The sequence below is a fragment of the Phoca vitulina genome, unplaced genomic scaffold (assembly GCF_004348235.1).
Source record: "Phoca vitulina isolate PV1807 unplaced genomic scaffold, GSC_HSeal_1.0 scaffold2, whole genome shotgun sequence".
NCBI classification, from domain to species: domain Eukaryota; kingdom Metazoa; phylum Chordata; class Mammalia; order Carnivora; family Phocidae; genus Phoca; species Phoca vitulina.
This window is the reverse complement of record NW_022589705.1, coordinates 31,930,764-31,951,272: the sequence shown is the minus strand read 5'-3', so window position 1 is coordinate 31,951,272 and position 20,509 is coordinate 31,930,764. Positions and strand designations below refer to the sequence as shown.

The following is a 20,509-nucleotide window of genomic DNA, read 5'->3' as shown; positions in this document are numbered from 1 at the left end:
TAATTTTGGGTATCAATAGCATAAGGATAGTAAGGATTGTCTTAAAATTGTTACCTTAACAACCAAGAGCAGGACTGAAAAAAATGCGAGAATTAAATCCTGTGTAAAGGTGCATGTTATAACAAGGCCAAAGTAAAATTAGTAGAATTTCCCTAAGATTTAAAGGAAAAGGACCTTCTGAATCAGTATATAGTCTCAATATTTTAAAAGTAATTTTCATATATTAGAGTCATCCATAAATCTGACAAACCACTGAACTCTGAGCTCCATTTAATTTTTTTTTTTTTTTTTAACCCGTTCTGGGGGTAATTATCTCATGCTGATTATTTTCATATATATATATAATTATATAAAAGCTCGGAGTTCACTTCTTTATCAGAAATAGCTCTATGACATGAATAATGACCCCTTTCTAGAATCAGAACTTTCTGCAATGATAGAAATGTTCTGTATCTGCAATGATACAGCCGCCACTAGCCACATGAGGATATTGAGCGCTTGAAATGTAGCTTGTTGTGTAACTGAGGAACTGATTATTAAATTTTATGATTTGTTACTATAAGTAGCTACATGTGGCATTTAGCTACTGTATTGAATAATGCAATTCTAGATTCTTTTCACTAGCAGCATTCAATTAGGCCTCTCTCAATTTTAGAAGGGTAAGATCAAAGTTCATTTTTGAAAGGTGATTCTTTTTATAGGTGAGAAAACAAGCAGTTTCAGATTTACGCACATTGAAAGCTGAACTGGCGCAGAAGAAAATTAACACATCTTTACAATCTCAATTAGGTATGTTAATTTAAAACTTGTTAAAAAATTTAACCATTATTCTCCTTGGCACAATATTTTATATAAATCATATTTTTTCACTTTTCATGTGGATTTTACAAAGTGTTTCAGGAAATATTTATTAGATGTAAAAAAGCAAACCGGTGGCTATTTAGTTTTGAAGCTTTGAAGTATTATAATTTTCATTTTTAAATAGTCTTAGAGACAGTTTGTTCATTGTATTTTAATTAAAAGCAATCTGGAAATATAAAATAGGGATATTGAACTTACATCCAGAGCTATGATACAGATTAGTATCTAAGAATTTAAAATTTTAGAAATACAAAGACAATAGTAGTAATTCAACAGATACTATGGAATTTTCCTCTGCCATAAATAATTGGGTAAATAGGAAATGAAATATTCTCAATAATTCCAATTTGAAGGCAGAGAGAATATACAGGGAAGACAGATTTATGTAAGTCCAGAGTTCAAGGATGCAGATTTTTAATCTGTGTTTATAGGAACTAATATAAGTGTAACACAATATTCTTAATTGCCCTAAGAGAACAGAGACCTCTGTACATTTAGAAAAATTCTAATTGTGCAGAGAAAATAATTGAGAAACCAATGTCTTTAGATAATTAAAAGTAAAATGCATATATAAACTAAGAAATTATAGATGTTCATAAATGAAAGTTTCTGCTATAACTTCATAAAAATAATTTTGGTGAAAAATATTAGGTAGCTCTAACCTACTAATTCAAAATATTATCTTGTATTTTAATCCTTTCCCCCCCACCCCGGAGGCTTGTGAGTTTAATTGAAGTGCATCAGAGAACTTGAGTACTATATGAAATCAGGAACAGAAAAATTGTTCGCATCAGCTTGATGAACCTAAATAAATTTATTGAACAAAAAGTATAGAGCAAATGGCTTCTCATAGTCTAGGTTTTTAAAAATCTACTCTGAGCAAATAATTTCCACTTCAAATTATACATATTTTTAAATTAGCATAATAAAATTCTGAAAAAATTTTTCCTAATTATAGTATTAAACATAGAAAAATAATATAGTAAGTTGATTTCTTACCTTTGTTTTTAGACAACCAAAGCATTTCTTTATCTGCTTTTAAGTAGAATAACTAAAATATATGACATGACAAAAATGTGTACATTTTTATCTCTTCAAGAAACTGATTTATACTGATCATTTTTCTAAATCTTAATAGTTTGACAAAACTATTATCTGTCACAGCTTTGGTTTTAAGACTTTCCACATTTCTTCAGTTTGCTGTTTGGCCACAGCATCTCCAGAATAGTCAAGACAATTTGCGTGCCACATGCCAATGCCTCGTAAGCCATGCTTTTGTATGTATGCCGCTTTTAAAGAAATGCTCTGAGGGTTATCATACCACACTTGATGAAAATGGCCAGAAGAATCCTATAAGAATAAATTAAACTATTCAGTAGAATATTAAATCCAATGATTCAAAAAGAATACAGTGAAATAATAGAAATTTTAGTGCACAGTACTTTATGCTTCCATGGTTCTGTTTGTGATACTTTCTAGATATGATTGTGGTACTTTCACAACAGCAGAGATTACACAAATGAGCTTTGTAATGTAGTCTGTACTGTATTTAAAGTCCTTTTCATGTTCTCAGGCCCTAAGATTCCTTCCTTGGTCTGATCTGATGATTATCAACCAAGATGTACAAACTCCTGGGACCCACATGAAACCTACTTAATCAAAATATTCCAGGGTTGGAACTAGGACATATATTTGTGTTTTGCCATCCCATTAGGTAATTCTGATACACAGATCTAGTTAACGAGGATCACTGCTATGGTCCTCTAAAACCAGCTTATGCATTTTTTTGTACTCCCTACAGTTCCTGGAAATGTACTCAGTTAGGAGCTCAGCGGATGATTTTGTTCATGATGAATCAGCCAAATCAAAAGGTAATGGGTGGGGAAAATATCTCCTTTAATAGGTCTTACAGAATTAAGAACCATAAACTAGCCTGTAAAGTCCTCCCCAGCATCAACTGCCTCTATCTAGTACTAACACAGTCTCTCTTAGAAGGTAGGTAAGCTATTGGATAAGGGATAAAAAGAACTAGGCAAAAGGGTTAAGGAAAAGGGGAAAAGATAGGAAATAAAAAATAGAATGAACTGTGATTTCAAATAATTTACTGATTTTTATATAACATCTGGGAAACTTTCAAAGGCAATTGTCAGTGGATGCCAGTAATATGTTTATGGTAGCACCACTGGAATTAGAGTAGTCCCCTAAGATTAAAGGACATTATTCACTTGGTAAATGAATAAACTGTGGCATATTTAAGTATAGTAGACTCGTTTACTCCAAGCATATCTCATGTTCTTTAAAACTTTAAATTGTGATTAACTATTTAAAGGCAAGTTATAGAACTTAATTTTGCAGATTTGGGGGCAAACCCAAAGTCATAGGTCTCTGAATTTTGCCATTATTGTGGCAAGTACTTTGAGCCTTTTTGATACTGTTAAGAAATTTCAAATGCCTCAAAATAGTGAAGGGTGAAAAACTGAGTAAATGTAAGATTAATGTATGCATGATTAAGGCATATATATGCTTTCAAGAATATTGAGTGCATGATGAAAGCGCATAAGAAAGCAGAATGATTCTCTTCAGTCACAGCAAGAAATTTGATTTTGGTTGCTATGGAATTTTACAATATAGTTTTATAACTAGATTGTTGTCTAAAGTGCCATTAAATGAGTGGCCTTCAAAGGCTTATCAAAATGTTTCCTGAATTCTAAAACTTTAAAGAAGGTTAGTCAGGGACAACAAAAACACAGTACGTCAGAGTGTAAACTGTTACACTGTTTGGCAAAGACAGGAGTATAATATACCCTAATTTAATATGGATCTTAATTAGTTATATAGATTACAAGCCTAGTTAATGAATAGGTATAGAATTTTGAAAATTTAGAAAGCTCTACATCAAAGCTTTCTATGTAATTGATATATATGTACATGCCTGTATAACAATTAAAATGAAATATAAATGTTTACCAGATTATTAAAGAATATAAATTCTTACTGAAATCAGCTTACATCATGACATTTTAGGGCTCCTTTTACAGTGACAAAATCCAAAGTAAATTCAAAGATGATTTGTAGTTAGATTTTTGAGGTGTAGAAAAGTTTTATTATGCTAAAGGTCAATTATGAAAAATGTAACTTTTCTTTGCTTCTTTGGTATAGTAATTCCTATTTATCTAAATGACCAGAGCAAGTCTGTCAGGTAGTGTTTCTTCAGTGTTTCTGTTTATAATATAATTTGTCTAATATCACATAGTTTATACCATTTTCCACTAATGCATTTCTTATTCTCAGCGTCATGCCTCCCTATAAAACAGCCTCATCAGAATCCTTAGGCTACTTTGAAATGGAGGCTTACAGAGCTAGTAACCTATTTTGGCCCAAAGCCACAGTTATCATACATAATTATCAACTATTAAGGAAATCCTGTTTGTGATATAACACCATCTAAAATGACAAGTGGCCCATGCAGAGCAGTTCCATTATTACTATAACTTGACCTCCTCACTGGCAAAGTAAAGTACTTGATTAGACAAGTTTACTCATGTAAACAGTAGTCTGTATATTGTACCCTAAAAGAAAATGGATAGAATAAAGGTTCATAATTTGTGAAAAGTCTTACTTTATAATTATAATAAGAAGCTTGCTGATCTTTATCCCAGTGGCTTCCAGAAATAGAACTATTTACTTGCTTCATAATTATTTTATAGGGCACCTGACGTCCTGAGGTAATACCACAAGAAGCCCTCCAGGAAGGGACTTTTGGAATGGTACAAACACAATCCTAGAAATACAAAAATGTTCGTGTAATAGATTTAAGCAAATCAGAAAAACTATATTAGAAATAAAATGTATACTATAAATAGACTGACTATACAGAATAAAAGTTAAATTTCATTATTAAAATATGTAACACTCAGAAACTTCCATGGGATTAAATAATTAAACTCTACTTTTAGTCTCAAACTTCTACATATGAAACAAAACAGGCTTTAAAGAATAGAAAGAAAAAAATTATATAAGAAAAATCCTTACTTACCTCTAATAGATTTAGACAGGTATAATCATAACCATACCAGGGAACACCCATTACAAGTTTGTTAGGGCTAATGCCTATCTTGATGTAGTCATCATACCCTAATCAAATTGGGACAGAAAAAGCAGAAAGAAAAAACTTTTTCTTTTTATATTCTAATGGGTTTATACAAACTATGCAGCCATTCAGAATTGAAGTTTGAAAAACCAGGTACATTTATGCAAAATACTAATACAGTGTTTCCCTAACATGACATTATCCCTTAAGAACTATAAATTCTGTATCACTTAATAAATGATTTCTTTTTGAATAACAGAAAACATTCAAAAGATCAAACTGAAGCAAAAAATTCACAAAATTTAATTCTGGGAAGAATGACATTTCAGGAGAAAGCATGTTAATTTTGTCTATTAACTGCAGAGATTTCTGAAGTTCATAAACTTTCTGGCAGGGATGGTCTCAGAATTTTTTTTTTTAAGATTTTATTTATTTGAGAGAGCACGCACAAGCAGGGGGGGAGCAGGAGAGGGAGAAGCAGGCTCCCCACTGAGCTTGATCCCAAGACCCCAGGATCATGACCTGAGCCGAAGGCACACACTTAACCCACTGAGCCACCCAGGTGCCCCTCACTTGTGCTTTCTAGAATTACAGCGAGGGACAAGAAATGTCCCCTCAATCTGTAGTTATGGCAATGAGAAAAATGAACAAATTCCTGGTCATTCCCTTTTGTGCCCAATGCAAAATATGTTTTCCCACCAAAAGATATTGGAAGATTATCTAGAATGTTTAAGTAAATTTGTTTTTCAGAGCCTTTAAAGTTAATTATGTACTATTAAATATCCAGGTCTCAAACATACTTGATAATGAGCCTTTTATTGATAGAATACAGTTATCATCTCCTTTATGAAATAGTTTGGGAACACTGGATTAAATAATTGCTTTGTAACTGTAACAATTATTTATTTTATTTTTAAATAGCATATGCATATGATCAGACTGTTAACTTGGATGTGATAAGGCTAGGTTTTAAGACTTTAAGACTTTATCTCTAAATTAAAAGGTTTTTATTTATTAATCAACACTTAAATCAGGGCCAGTTATCCCAGAAAATTTCACTTGAGTCCAAAAGATAGCAAGCAATTGTTTATTCAGTTGGCTGATGGGATACAAACCAAACTTCAGAAAGGCTAATGCAAAGCCCACATCATATGAATGACAGAAGTGACATCATTTTTAATATAGCATGGGCACTAATAATAAATGCCAAGTAAGACAGTCCTCTATCAATCATGCATAGTAGGTACTCACATTATAACTATCTTAGCTATTAAATTATTTAATGGTTATTTCAGCAAAAATATCCTGTCAAATTCTAGAAAAACAAATATCTCCTTCATGTAATTTTGGGACAAGAGTGTTGACTTGAAGTTAATAGTCAGCTGCTTGAGTCCCAACTAAATAATACCTTAATATAAGCAGTGCAATGAGAACTTAACGCTCATCATCTGATCTATAATAGAGGATTAATAATACACCTATCCCACAAGATTTTTAGAAGAATTAAGTGAAAACTTTAGAACGTGTAAACTTGAAAGCTCTCCAAATTAAGTGATATTCATGTTTCAAGGAAGCTTTATAAATGGAAAAGGTATACAAATGACTTAGAAATACTAAAATAATCTTATTGTTTAAGTGATCATTTGTGGATTCTTACCAGTTAATGTCTCTTTATAGGGAGCATTGGCTGCTGCAATACATTCTGACAAGACCTGACTTTGTTCATCATAAGACATCACAAAGAGAAAGTCACAAGCATCTGCAATTCCAGCATAATTATAGCACCTGTCTTTGCACTTTGGAGACCAAGTTACATCAAAGGTTACCTGCGGAAAAACACATGCCTTTTTATGTAACATGATCAAATATGATTATGTCCATTTTTTTGATTATATATTTTCTTGCCTCATACTATCCAAGAAAAAAGACCTGTTTACCTATATGAACATAGGGTTTGACACTTATAGAAATATAACAGTTCTAAGATGACTGAGCTAGATATATATTTGGACGGATACAACGACCAGGAGCAGGGCGCTGTGTAGAAAAGGAGTTTTAAACATAGGTGTAATGACAGTAGGGTGTAGTGGGGCCTCCAAGCAACTAGGCAGTAAAGAAAGCACGGTAAAAGAATTCAAATAATGTTTTTTTAAAATATTGTGCAGGCTAAATAGGTCATCTCTTGGCACAAGTTGACTCTCCTGTGTCGGGAGTTACATGATAGGTTTAATCTAACATTACAGTTAAAGAATAGTGGTTTATGGCTACAGGGATAAATCAACTCAAAATGTTGAACAAATCACTTAAATGGTCTTATAAAACTTGAGTGATGCATTTTGGTGAGCCAGTCTTCCACAAGGATGAGACTATTTAAAATATTTATTGCCTTAGCCAAATATTAGCCTTATTTTATATATGTGCAAATGTTCTAAAGCGTCAGTAAAGGTTTTTTTCTCTCATTAAACACATTATTACAAAAATTGAGATAGTTCAGTTAAAATTTTTATACTTTGGCCAATTTATCCTATTATAACTTTTTAGGACTTCGTCAAAATTTTATAATTGTCTAAGTATTAGCACTAAAGGAAGCTCAGCTTCACAGGTACAAGCTTTCCTCAGCACTACAGCAAAATAGGTTATAAAGTGAATTTTTTTTACACATCCGATCCCATTTTATCACTGCCTATTATAAAATAGGAGCTATATTCTAGTAATAGAGAAACTTAATGATCACCTCTAAAGAGGTAAATTTCAAATCCATTGTATAAGTCCTTACCCTCTGCTGAGCATTAAGAGTATTTTTACCTGGATTTTCCGTCATAGTTCATCTCCAGCATTAGTATATTAGACAAACCAAAATGATTTTGGTTTTACTCTTGACTCTATTATAACTGGGTCTATGTCCTTAAAACATCTGAATCTGTTTTCCTACCTGTAAAAAATGATGGTGTAGAAAGAACGCTTCAGGAGGATTTCTAACTCTTTAATTCAATTACCATAATTCTGTAATCTTAATCATCTTTTCCCCAAAACTCATTTCTCCTTCCAGACTCTATTTAAATAGTCATTTTTTTCTGGTGGCCAGTTTAAGAACTTTTGGGTCATTATTTGACTTCTCTCACACCCCAAAACTAATCTCGCATTTTCCTTTGAGTGGCTTCTCACGGATGTTCTGCCTCTTTCTTTCCATTAATTAATATTTATTAAACACTTCCTGGTGTTAAGGTTATGCCATCGTCCTAATCCAAACTATAAATCTCAGGTTAGTAGACTTGGATTAGTCCGTACTGGTCTCCATTTCTCCTCTAAACTACTAAATACATACTACTATGGAATAACCTTCCCCATACACTTTGTACCACGTAAACTCATTACATACAGAATAAAATGCATGTACTTCAGTCTGACATTCTGGATATTCCATAATCTGACCTGTCTTGGCAACTGTACCTCCCCCTAATTTTGAAATTGAATTTGACAGAGTAGCCCAAATTGTTCTCCTTGCCCCTCAAACATGGAAATATTCCTACTGCAAAGTCTTTGTTCAGTTTCTTCCTCCTTGCCCTTTCACTGCAGGAAAATCAGGACTAGCAAAGAGATTGTTTCCCACACACTAATTCTAACCTATTAGTAACAGCAATCTAGAGACTGAAGGAAAAGTTTTCTGAGAAGAAAATTTGTCAGGAGTATGGTGGCCTGCATACCAGGTATTTGCTGTTTTTGATCTAAATTGTATTCATCTGAGGAGGGAGAGTTCAATTCAGTGATGTAGGAAAACCCAGAAATCATCCTGCTCCATAGACACACCAAACCTACACCTCTCTATAGAGCAATTTCTCCTGAAGAACTGAGGACTGACTGAACAGCTTTTACACAACAGAAGATAAACACACCACCTAGAGAACAGCAAGAGAGACATAGACACAGTAACAAAAGAAATCCCCACCCCCTGATGCTGCTAACTGCAGTGGGGAAGGATATATACTGGGAGACCGTGAGCAGATTTTTCTGCCTTGGGGCACAGGAGGGAGAAAGCAACTGTGTAAAAGACCAACTAGAATATACAAGATCCAGTCCCAGAACTTTGTCAGACAGTGGGAGAGCTGCTGGAACTCTTTGGATTAGAAGGGCTGGAGAGCACCATGGTTTACATTCCGTCTCTACCTTGATAGCATAAGCATGAACAGGAACAGGGTCTGGGTGACTGCCCAAGCCAGCCTACCATCTCAGTAAGCCCTGGGCTCCTAACCCACACCAGCCCCACCCATCCCACCAATGCAGATTAAGTACAATGCACACAGGACACCCCTGGTCAACACTAACTACAGTTCCAGATGTCTCACCAAGGTGACACAGGTGCCAAACACCCTAGAACACTCCAGGCCTGCACTGCTTTGGCTCCAAGTGATTTGCCAGGGTACCCCCTGAGCAAAGCACCCTGGGACACCCTGGCCTGCACCTGCCTCTGCTCCAGCCACTCTGCCAGGTATCCTTGCACAGATGCCCCAAGACCCCCCCCCCCACCTTCCACCCACTTAATCTTCAGCTGTCCTGCCAAGTCGTCTTCTGTGCAAAGAGCCCTGGACTGTCCCAGCCCATGCCCACTTCAGCTCTGACCATCCCACCAGGGTTGCCCCAACCTACAGGACAGCCACAGCTCCAGCCAGCCAGCCAGCCAAAACCATTAGGTGCTACAATCTGCAGAGGGGATGATCATACACAAGACTATTTCTTCAAGTTTAGAAGTAGCTCTTCCATCTAATTCATAGAAACAAACACAGAAGGTCAATCAAAATGATAAAGAGGAATATGCTCCAAATGAAAGAACTCAGAAAAAGAACTAAATGAAATAAACATAAGCAATCTACCTATAAAGAGTTCAAAATAATGATCATAGTCACCAGAGGAAAGAGTGGATAAACTCAGAACATCAAGAAGAGATTAAAAAAAAAATTTTTTTTAATCAGAGTTGAATATGGTTACTGAGATGGAAGATACACTAGAGGGAATCAAGAGTAGATTAGAAGATGCAGAAAAATGGACCAGCAATCTAGAAGACAGAGTAATGGAAAGCACCCAACCTGAGCAGCAAAAAAACAATGAGGATAGCTTCAGGGTTATCTTGGACATCGAATGAATAAGCATCCACATTCTAGGGGTCCCAAGAAGAGGAGGAGAGAGAGGAAGACAGAAAACTTATTTGAAGAAACAATAGCTGAAAATGTCCCTAACCTAGAAAGGAAATGGACATCCAGGTTCAAGAATCACAGAGAGTTCCAAAGAAGATGAACTCAAGGTGAGGGGGAAAAGATGGTGGAGGAGTAGGGGACCCTATTTCAACTGGTCCCCGGAATTGAGCTGGATATCTACCAGATGACTCTGAGCACCCATGAAACCAGCCTGAGATGTAAGAAGATCTGGATCTCTACAAACGAATATCGCAGGCGGTTGGTTTTGAGGTACAAAGCGGGGAGCCATAATTCCGTGGGCAGATATCGGAGGATAAACGGCAGCGGGAGGGTGCCTGACCGTGGGGATCCTACACTGCTGGTGAGTGACAGCCTCGTGCGCTGCAGACGGGGCACAGACTCACAGACCGGTAGCGGCGGGGAAAGGACTTTAGGGCAGCCCCCGGGGTGGAAACCCGAAGCGGCGGGGTCACACGAGCGAACTGGGAGCGGCTGGCGGTTTTAGAAGCACAAAGGGCAGAGACATGCTCCAACCTGGAGGCAGGACTGGGAGCACTGCGGAGGGGCGCACAACCCAGGCTGCTGCAGTTTATAGCAGCACGGACAGAAATGGAGACGGTGTGGCCTGGGGAGCTCACTGAAGAACAGACTGTAGTCTCTCTGCTGTGAGGCAGAGGGTTGGAAACAATCTCTTCTGCTCTGACTTGCGGAAGAGACGCGGAAAGCCGCCAGGGAAAGCCGCCAGAGAACAAAAGCCCCAAAGACTGATTCCTGCTGAGCCCATCCCCTGCCACAGGGTGGGCAGGGCAACTCCGCCCAAACAGGGTTGCCTGAATAACAGTGTGGCAGGCCCCTCCCGCAGAGGACAGGCTGGGAAAACAGGAGGCCAGCAACCCTAAGGTCCCAAGAAAACAGGTGCATCTTGCTTGGATTCTGGTCAATAATTTAGACTCTATACATTCCCTCAAACACCCATCAACAGAATGACTAGGAGGAGGAGCCCCCCAAATAGAAAAGACTCAGAGATTATGACTTATACTGCAGATTTACAAATGGTTGCAGATATAACCAAGATGTCGGAGATGGAATTCAGGCTAGCAATTGTGAAGACAGTGGCTAGAATGGAGAAATCAATTAATGGCAACATAAGAGTCTCTAAGGGCAGAAATAAAAGGTGAATTGGCAGAACTTAAAAATGCTATCAATGAGATCCAATCCAATCTAGATAATCTAACAGCTAGCATAACTGAGGCAGAAGAGCAAATAAGTGACCTGGAAAACAATATAATAGATAAAAAGGGAAAAGAGGAGGCCAGGGAAAAACAACTCAGAATCCATGAAAATAGAATCAGAGAAATAAGTGACACCATGAAGCATTCCAATGTCAGAATAATTGGAATTCTGGAGGGAGTGGAGAGAGAGAAAGGACTAGAAGATGTATTTGAGCAAATCATAGCTGAGAACTTCCCTAATCTGGGGAATGAAACAAACATTTGAGTCCTCGAGGCAGAGAGGACCCCTCCTAAGATCAAGGAAAACAGGCCAACACCCCGGCATGTAATAGTAAAACTTGCAAATCTTAGAACCAAGGAAACCATCTTAAGGGCAGTTAGGGGGAAGAGATTCCTTACGTACAGAGCAAGGAACATCAGAATAACGTCAGACCTATCCACAGAGACCTGGCAAGCCAGAAAGGCCTGGCAAGACATATTCAGGGTACAAAATGAGAAGAACATGCAGCCAAGAATACTTTATCCAGCAAGGCTTTCATTTAGAATGGATGGAGAGATGCAGAGCTTCCACGACCAGCAGAAACTGAAAGAATATGTGACCACTAAGCCAGCCCTGCAAGAAATATTAAGGGGGGGGGGTTCTATAAAAAGAGAAAGACCCCAAGAGTGATATACAACAGAAATTTACAGAGACAATCTAAAAACAACGTCTTCACAGGCAACATGATGACAATTAATTCATATCTTTCAATAATCACTCTCAACGTGAATGGCCTAAATGCTCCCATAAAACGGCACAGGGTTGCAGATTGGATAAAAAGACAGGACCCATCCATATGCTGTCTACAAGAGACTCATTTTGAACCTAAAGATACATCCAGACTGAAAGTGAAGGGATGGAGATCCATCTTCCATGCCAGCGGACCTCAAAAGAAAGCTGGGGTAGCAATTCTTATATCAGACAAATTAGATTTTAAACTAAAGTCTGCAATAAGAGACACAGAAGGACACTATATCATACTTAAAGGGTCTATCCAACAAGATCTAACAATTGTAAATATCTATGGCCCCAACATGGGAGCAGCCATCTACATAAGCCAACTGTTAACCAAAATAAAGAGTCATTTTGATAACAATACGTTAATTGTAGGAGACCTCAATACTCCACTCTCAGCAATGGACAGATCATCTAAGCAGAAAATCAACAAGGAAACAAGAGCTTTGAATGATACATTGGACCAGATGGACCTCATAGATATTTACAAAACATTCCACCCTAAAACAACAGAACACTAATTCTTCTCGAGCGCACATGGAACTTTCTCCAGAATAGACCATATACTGGGTCACAAATCAGGTCTCAACCGATACCAAAAGATTGAGATTATTCCCTGCATATTCTCAGACCACAGAGCTCTAAAACTGGAACTCAATCACAAGAAAAAATTTGGGAGAAATTCAAACACTTGGAAGCTAAAGACCACTCTGCTCAAGAATGTTTCGGTCAACCAGGTAATCAAAGAAGAACTTAAATGATTCATGGAAATCAATGAGAACAAAAACACATCGGTCCAAAACCTATGGGATACTGCAAAGGCGGTCCTAAGGGGGAAATACATAGCCATCCAAGCCTCACTCAAAAAAATAGAAAAATCCTGAATTCACCAACTAACTCTACACCTTAAAGAACTAGAGAAAAAGCAACAAACGATGCCTAAGCCACGCATTAGAAGAGAAATAATTAAAATTAGAGCAGAAATCAATCAATTAGAAACCAGAAACACAGTAGATCACATCAACGAAACTAGAAGTTGGTTCTTTGAAAGAATTAATAAGATCGATAAACTACTGGCCAGACTTATCCAAAAGAAAAGAGAAAGGACCCAAACTAATAAAATTATGAATGAAAGGGGAGAGAGCACGACTAACACCAAGGAAATAGAAACAATTATTAGAAATTATTATCAACAACTATATGCCAATAAATTGAGCAATCTGGATGAAATGGAGGCCTTCCTGGAAACCTATAAGCTGCCAAGACTGAAACAGGAAGAAATTGACAACCTGAATAGGCCAATAACCAGTAACGAGATTGAAGCAGTGATCAAAAACCTCCCAAAAAACAAGAGTCCAGGGCCTGATGGATTCCCTGTGGAATTCTACCAAACATTCAAAGAAGAAATAATACCTATTCTACTGAAGCTGTTTCAAAAAATAGAAACAGAAGGAAAACTTCCAAACTCATTCTATGAGGCCAGCAATACCTTAATCCCCAAACCAGGCAAAGACCCCATCAAAAAGGAGAATTTCAGACTGATATCCCTGATGAATATGGATTCCAAGATCCTCAACAAAATCCTAGCTAATAGGATCCAACAATACATTAAGAGGATCATCCACCACGACCAAGTGGAATTTATCCCTGGGATGCAAGGGTGGTTCAACATTCGCAAATCAATCAACGTGATAGAACACATTAATAAGAGGAGGGAGAAGAACCATATGGTCCTCTCAATTGATGCAGAAAAAGCATTCAACAAAATACAACATCCTTTCCTGATTAAAACTCTTCAGAGTATAGGGATAGAGGGAACATTCCTCAGGTTCATAAAATCTATCTATGAAAAACCCACAGCGAATATCATCCTCAGTGGGGAAAAGTTGAGAGCCTTTCCCTTAAGATCAGGAACACGTCAAGGATGCCCACTCTCACCACTATTGTTCAACATAGTACTAGAAGTCCTAGCAACAGCACTCAGACAACAAAAAGAAATAAAAGGAATTCAAATTGGCAAAGAAGAAGTCAAACTCTCTCTTGTCACAGACGACATGATACTTTATGTGGAAAACCCAAAAGACTCCACCCCCAAATTACTAGAACTCATACGGCAATTCAGTAATGTGGCAGGATACAAAATCAATACAAAGAAATCAGTTGCTTTCTTATACACTAACAATGCAACTGTAGAAAGAAAAATTAGAGAAACGATTCCATTTACAATAGCACCAAAAACCATAAGATACCTCAGAATAAACCTAACCAAAGAGGTAAAGGATCTATACTCTAGGAACTATAAAACACTCATGAAAGAAATTGAAGGGGGCACCTGGGTGGCTCAGTCGTTAAGCATCTGCCTTCGGCTCAGGTCATGATCCCAGGGTCCTGGGGTCGAGCCCCACATCAGGCTCCCTGCTCCAGGGGAAGCCTGCCCCTCCCTCTCCCACTCCCCCTGCTTGTGTTCGCTCTCTCACTGTGTCTCTGTCAAATAAATAAAAAATATTAAAAAAAAAAAAAAGAAATTGAAGAAGACACAAAAAGATGGAAAAATATTCCATGCTCATGGATCGGAAGAATAAACATTGTTAAAATGTCTATGCTACCCAGAGCATTCTATACCTTCAATGCCATCCCGATCAAAATTCCAATGACATTTTTCAAAGTGCTGGAACAAACAATCCTAAAATTTTTATGGAATCAGAAAAGACCCCAAATCGCCAAGGAAATGTTGAAAAAGAGAAACAAAGCTGGGGGCATCACGTTGCCCGATTTCAAGCTATATTACAAAGCTGTGATCACCAAGACAGCATGGTACTGGCACAAAAACAGACATATAGACCAGTGGAACAGAATAGAGAACCCAGATATGGACCCTCAACTCTATGGTCAAATAATCTTTGACAAAGCAGGAAAAAACATGCAATGGAAAAAAGACAGTCTCTTCAATAAATGGTGCTGGGAAAATTGGACAGCCACATGCAGAAGAATGAAACTCAACCATTCTCTAACACCATTCACAAAGATTGACTCAAAGTGGATGAAAGACCTCAATGTGAGACAGGAATCCATCAAAATCCTAGAGGAGAACATAGGCAGTAACCTCTTTGACATCGCCCACAGCAACTTCTTTCAAGATACATCTCCAAAAGCTAGTGAAACAAAAGCAAAAATGAACTTTTGGGACTTCATCAAGATAAAAAGCTTCTGCACAGCAAAGGAAACAGTCAACAAAACAAAGAGGCAACCCACAGAATGGGAGAAGGTATTTGCAAATGACACTACAGATAAAGGGCTGGTATCCAAGATCTATAAAGAACTTCTCAAACTCAACACCCAAAAAACAAATAATCAAGTCAAAAAGTGGGCAGAAGAGATGAAAAGACACTTCTCTGAAGAAGACATACAAATGGCTAACAGACACATGAAAAAAATGTTCATCATCATTAGCCATCAGGGAAATCCAAATCAAAACCACATTGAGATACCACCTTACACCAGTTAGAATGGCAAAAATGGACAGGGAAAGAAATAACAAATGTTGGAGAGGTTGTGGAGAAAGGGGAACCCTCTTAGACTGTCGGTGGGAATGCAAGTAGGTACACCCACTTTGGAAAACAGTGTGGAGGTTCCTCAAAAATTTAAAAATAGAGCTACCCTATGACCCAGCAATTGCACTACTGGGGATTTACCCCAAAGACACAGATGTAGTGAAAAGAAGGGCCATATGCACCCCAATGTTCATAGCAGCAATGTCCACAATAGCCAAAGTGTGGAAAGAGCCGAGATGCCCTTCAACAGATGAATGGATAAAGAAGATGTGGTCCATATATACAATGGAATATTACTCAGCCATCAGAAAGGATGAATAGCCAACTTTTACATCAACATGGATGGGACTGGAGGAGATTATGCTAAGTGAAATAAGTCAAGCAGAGAAAGTCAATTATCATATGGTTTCACTTATTTGTGGAGCATAAGGAATAGCATGGAGGACATTAGGAGAAGGAAGGGAAAAATGGGGGAGGAAATTGGAGGGGGAGATGAACCATGAGAGACTATGGACTCTGAGAAACAAACAGGGTTTTAGAGGGGAGGAGGGAGGGGGGATTGGTTAGCCTGGTGATGGGTATTAAGGAGGGCACGTACTGCATGGAGCACTGGGTGTTATACGAAAACAATGGATCGTGGATCACCACATCAAAAACCAATGATGTATTGTATGGTGACTAACATAATAACATTAAAAAAAAGAAGATGAACTCAAGGAGGGCCACAAGACAATAATAATTAAAATGTCAAAGATCAAAGAAAGAATTTTAAAAGCAGCAAAAGGAATTAGTTACATACAAAAGTTAAAACGCTATCAGCTTATCTTTCAGCAGAAACTTTGTAGGCCAGAAGGGATTGGCATGATATATTGAAAGCATGGAAAGGAAAAAACCTCCAAGAATACTCTACCTGGCAAAGTTATCATTCAGAATTAAGGAGAGGGAGAATTTCCCAAACAAAAGTTAAACAAATTTATCACCACAGTTACAAGAAATGTTAAAGGCACTTCCTTAAGTGGAAAAGAAAAAGGCCAGATTAGAAGAAAATTATGAAAAATTTCATGAGTAAAGGAAACAAAATAAAGGCAGTAGAGCAATCACTTATAAAGCTAGTATGAAGGTTAAAAGTAGTAAAATCAATTGTATCTAAAAAAGTAGTTAATGGGACTCACAAAATAAGAAGATATAAAATATGACCACATATACATAGGGGGGACTGAAAATGAAGTTCATATAAAATGTGTTTGAACATAACTGACCATCAACTTATTATAGACTGCTATACACGTAAAATATTATATATGAACCTCTTGGTAACCTATAAAAAACCTATAATAGATACACAAAAAATGAAGAGAAAGAAAGCAAAACACTAAAAAAGTCATCCATTACAGAGAGCAAGAGAAGAAGAAAGGGAGAGACAAAAACTATCAAAAAAATCAGAACACAGAATGGCTGTAAGTACATACCTACCAATAATTACTTTAGGGTCATCTGGGTGGTACAGTTGGTTAAGCGTACAACTCTTGGTTTGGGCTCAGGTTGTGATCTCAAAGTTGTGAGATCGAGCCCCGTATCAGACTCCATGCTCAACGTGGAGTCTGCTTAAGACTCTCTCTCTCCTTCTCCCTCTGCCCCTCCCACCTGTGCACATGATTTCTCTAATAAATAAATCTTCAATAAAATCTTTAAAAAAAAATAATTACTTTAAATGTAAATGGTGTAAATATTCCAAAAGACCTAGACAAAATGGTTAAAAAAAGACAAGACCCATCAAAACAAAACAAAAACAAGACCCATCAATATGTTCCTGCAACAGATTCATTTCAGACATAAAGACACATATAGACTGAAAGTAACAGGATGGAAAATAGCCCAGGCAAATGGAAGGGGATAAAAAGGTGGGGGCGCCTGGGTGGCTCAGTTGGTTAAGCGTCTGCCTTCGGCTCGGGTCCTGATCCCAGGGTCCTGGAATCAAGTTCCACGTCAGGCTTCCTGCTCAGTGGGGAGTCTGCTTCACCCTCTCGCTCTGCTACTCACTCACTCTCTCTGTCAAATAAATAAATAAAAAAAAAAAAGGTCGGGTATCAACTCTTAGACCTAATAGACTTTAAAACAAGTCTGTAACAAGAGACTAAGGTGAACATACATAATGATAAAAGGATCAATCCAATGAGAGGATACAACAGTTGTAAATATCTATTATGCAGCCAACATTGGAGCACCTAACTACATAAGGCAAATATTAACAGACATAAAGGAAAAAATGGACAGCAATACATAATGGTAGAGGACTTTAAACCCCACATACATCAATGGATAGATCATCCAGACATAAAATCAACAGAATACACATTCTTTTCAAACACACATGGAACATTCTCCAAAACAGATCACGTGTTAGGCCACAAAACAAGTCTCAATAAATTCAAGAAAACTGAAATCATATTAAACATATTTTCCAACCACGATGGAATGAAACTAGAAATCAGTTATCTGGAAAATGCAAACACATGGAGGCTAAACAACATGCCACTAAACAACAACAAATGAGTTAACAAAGAAAGAGGAAATAGATAATACATGGAGACAAATACGAAAATATAATGGTCCAAAATCTATGGGACACAAAAAAAGCAGTTGGAGGGAAGTTTATAGCAATTCAGGACTACCTCAAGAAACAAGACAGATCTCAAATAGACACTTCAACCTTACAACCTAAAGGAACTAGGAAAAAAAGCTTAAAGTTAGAAGAAATTAATAAGGATCAGATTAATAAATAAATAGAATTTAAAAAAAGATCAATGAAACAAACATTTATTTGAAAAGATAAAGTTAATTAAACTTTAGTGAAACTCATCAAGACAGAAGACTCAAATCAGAAATAGAAGAACCAACTCCACAGAAATATAAAAGATTATAATAAACTACTACCGAAAAACTATATGCAAATTGGACAACCTAAAAGAAATGGGTAAATTCCTAGACATAAAGAACCTACCTCCCAAAATGAAATTAGGAAGAAATAAAAAATCTGAACAGACCAATTAATAGCAACAAAATTGAATTTATAATCCAAAATCTCCCAACAAACAAAAGTCCAGAACCAGATGTATTTACAGGTGAATTCTACCAAACATTGAAAAAAGAGGTAACCTATTCTTCTCAAACTCTTCCGAAAAAAGAAAAGGAAGACTCCACATTCATTATATGAGACCCTGACACCAAAACAAGACAAAGACAATACAAAAAAGAGAAAACAACAAGCCAACAAAATATTAGCAAGCCAATATTCAACAATATATTGTTGCAAATTCAACAATATATTAAAAGAATCATCCACCAAGTGGGATTTATTCCAGGGATGCAAGAATGGTTCAATATCCACATACCAACATGATATTCCACAGTAACACAATGAAAGATAAAATCATATGATCATAACAATAGATGCAGAATATGCATTTGACAAAATTCAATATCCTTTCATGATAAAAACTCTCAAAGGGGGTTTAGAGGTAACATACCTCAACATTATAAAGGCCATATATGATAAAACCCACAGATAAGATCATACTCAATGGTGAAAAACAGAGCTTTTCCTCTAAGTTCAGAAACAAGGATGTCCACACTCACCACTTTTATTCAATATAATATTAGAAGTCCTAGCTGTAGCAATCAAACAAGAAATAAATGGCATCCACATTGGTAAGGAAGAAGTAAAACTGTTACTATTTACATATAACATGGTACTATATATAAAAAAACTCTAAAGACTGCACCAAAAACTAGACCCGATAAATGAGTTAAGTTGCAGGATACAAAATTAATATACAGAAACCTGTTGCATTTCAATACACTAATAATGAAGTAGCAGAAAGAGAAATTAAGAAATAATTCCATTTACAGTTGTACCAAAAATCAAGTAAAATACCTAGGAATAAACTTAACCAAGGAGGTAAAAGACCTGTACTCTAAAAACTATAAAACATTTATGAAAGAAGTTGGAGATGACACAAACAAATGGAAAGATATTCCATGCTCATAGATTGGAAGAATTAATATTGTTAAAATGTCCATACCACCCAAAGCAATCTACAGATTTAATGCAGTCTTTATCAAAATACAAGCACCTTTTTTTTTTTTTTTTTTTTTTTACAGAACTAGAATAAATAATACTAAAATCCTTATGGTACAACCAACAAAGTTGGAAGGATCACAATTCCAGATTTCAAAATACACTATACAAATAATAATAATCAAAACAGTATGGTACTGGCACAAAAAGAGACACAAAGATCAACGGTACAGAATAGAAAGCCCAGAAATAAACCCCCATTTATATGGTCAATTAATCTACAACAAAGGAGGCAAGAATATACAATGGGGAAAAGAAAGTCTCTTCAACAAATGGTAATCGGAAAATAAGACAGCTACATGCAAAAAAAAAAAAAAAAAAAATGAAATTGGACCACTTTCTCAACCCGTATACAAAAATAAATTCAAAATGAATTAAAGATCTAAATGTGAGACCTGAAACCAAAAGTCTTCTAGTAGAAAACATGTCTAGTAATCTCTTTGAGATCAGCCTTAGCAACATTTTTCTAGATATGCCTCTACAGGCAAGGGAAACAAAAGAAAAAATAAACTATTGGGACTACAACAAAATAAAAAGCTTTTGCACAGCGAAGTAAACCATCAACAAAATGAAAAATCTATTGAATGGGAGATTTCTGCAAATGATCTATCCAATAGGGGATTAATACCCAAAATATGTAAAAAGTGTACACAACACCCAAAACACAAATAGT

At 36.5% G+C, this 20,509-nt stretch overlaps 2 protein-coding genes across 2 annotated transcripts in view; one reads left to right on the top strand and one right to left on the bottom strand.

Annotated features, from left to right (window-relative positions):
- The window catches only part of SPATA1 (spermatogenesis associated 1), a 49,595-nt gene extending 42,944 nt beyond the window's left edge, over positions 1 to 6,651 (top strand). The window contains 4 exon segments of the mRNA XM_032424889.1: positions 702 to 757; positions 759 to 789; positions 2,663 to 2,732; positions 6,629 to 6,651. Of these exon segments, the coding sequence (XP_032280780.1) occupies positions 702 to 757; positions 759 to 789 (87 nt within the window). The 3' untranslated portion in view covers positions 2,663 to 2,732; positions 6,629 to 6,651.
- Positions 1,883 to 20,509, bottom strand: part of CTBS (chitobiase) — a 78,455-nt gene continuing 59,828 nt past the window's right edge. The window contains exons 10-13 of the mRNA XM_032424916.1: positions 6,609 to 6,777; positions 4,898 to 4,995; positions 4,481 to 4,642; positions 1,883 to 2,211 (exon numbers count right to left, since the gene is read on the bottom strand). Of these exons, the coding sequence (XP_032280807.1) occupies positions 2,020 to 2,211; positions 4,481 to 4,642; positions 4,898 to 4,995; positions 6,609 to 6,777 (621 nt within the window). The 3' untranslated portion in view covers positions 1,883 to 2,019. The remainder of the gene's footprint in view (positions 2,212 to 4,480; positions 4,643 to 4,897; positions 4,996 to 6,608; positions 6,778 to 20,509) is intronic.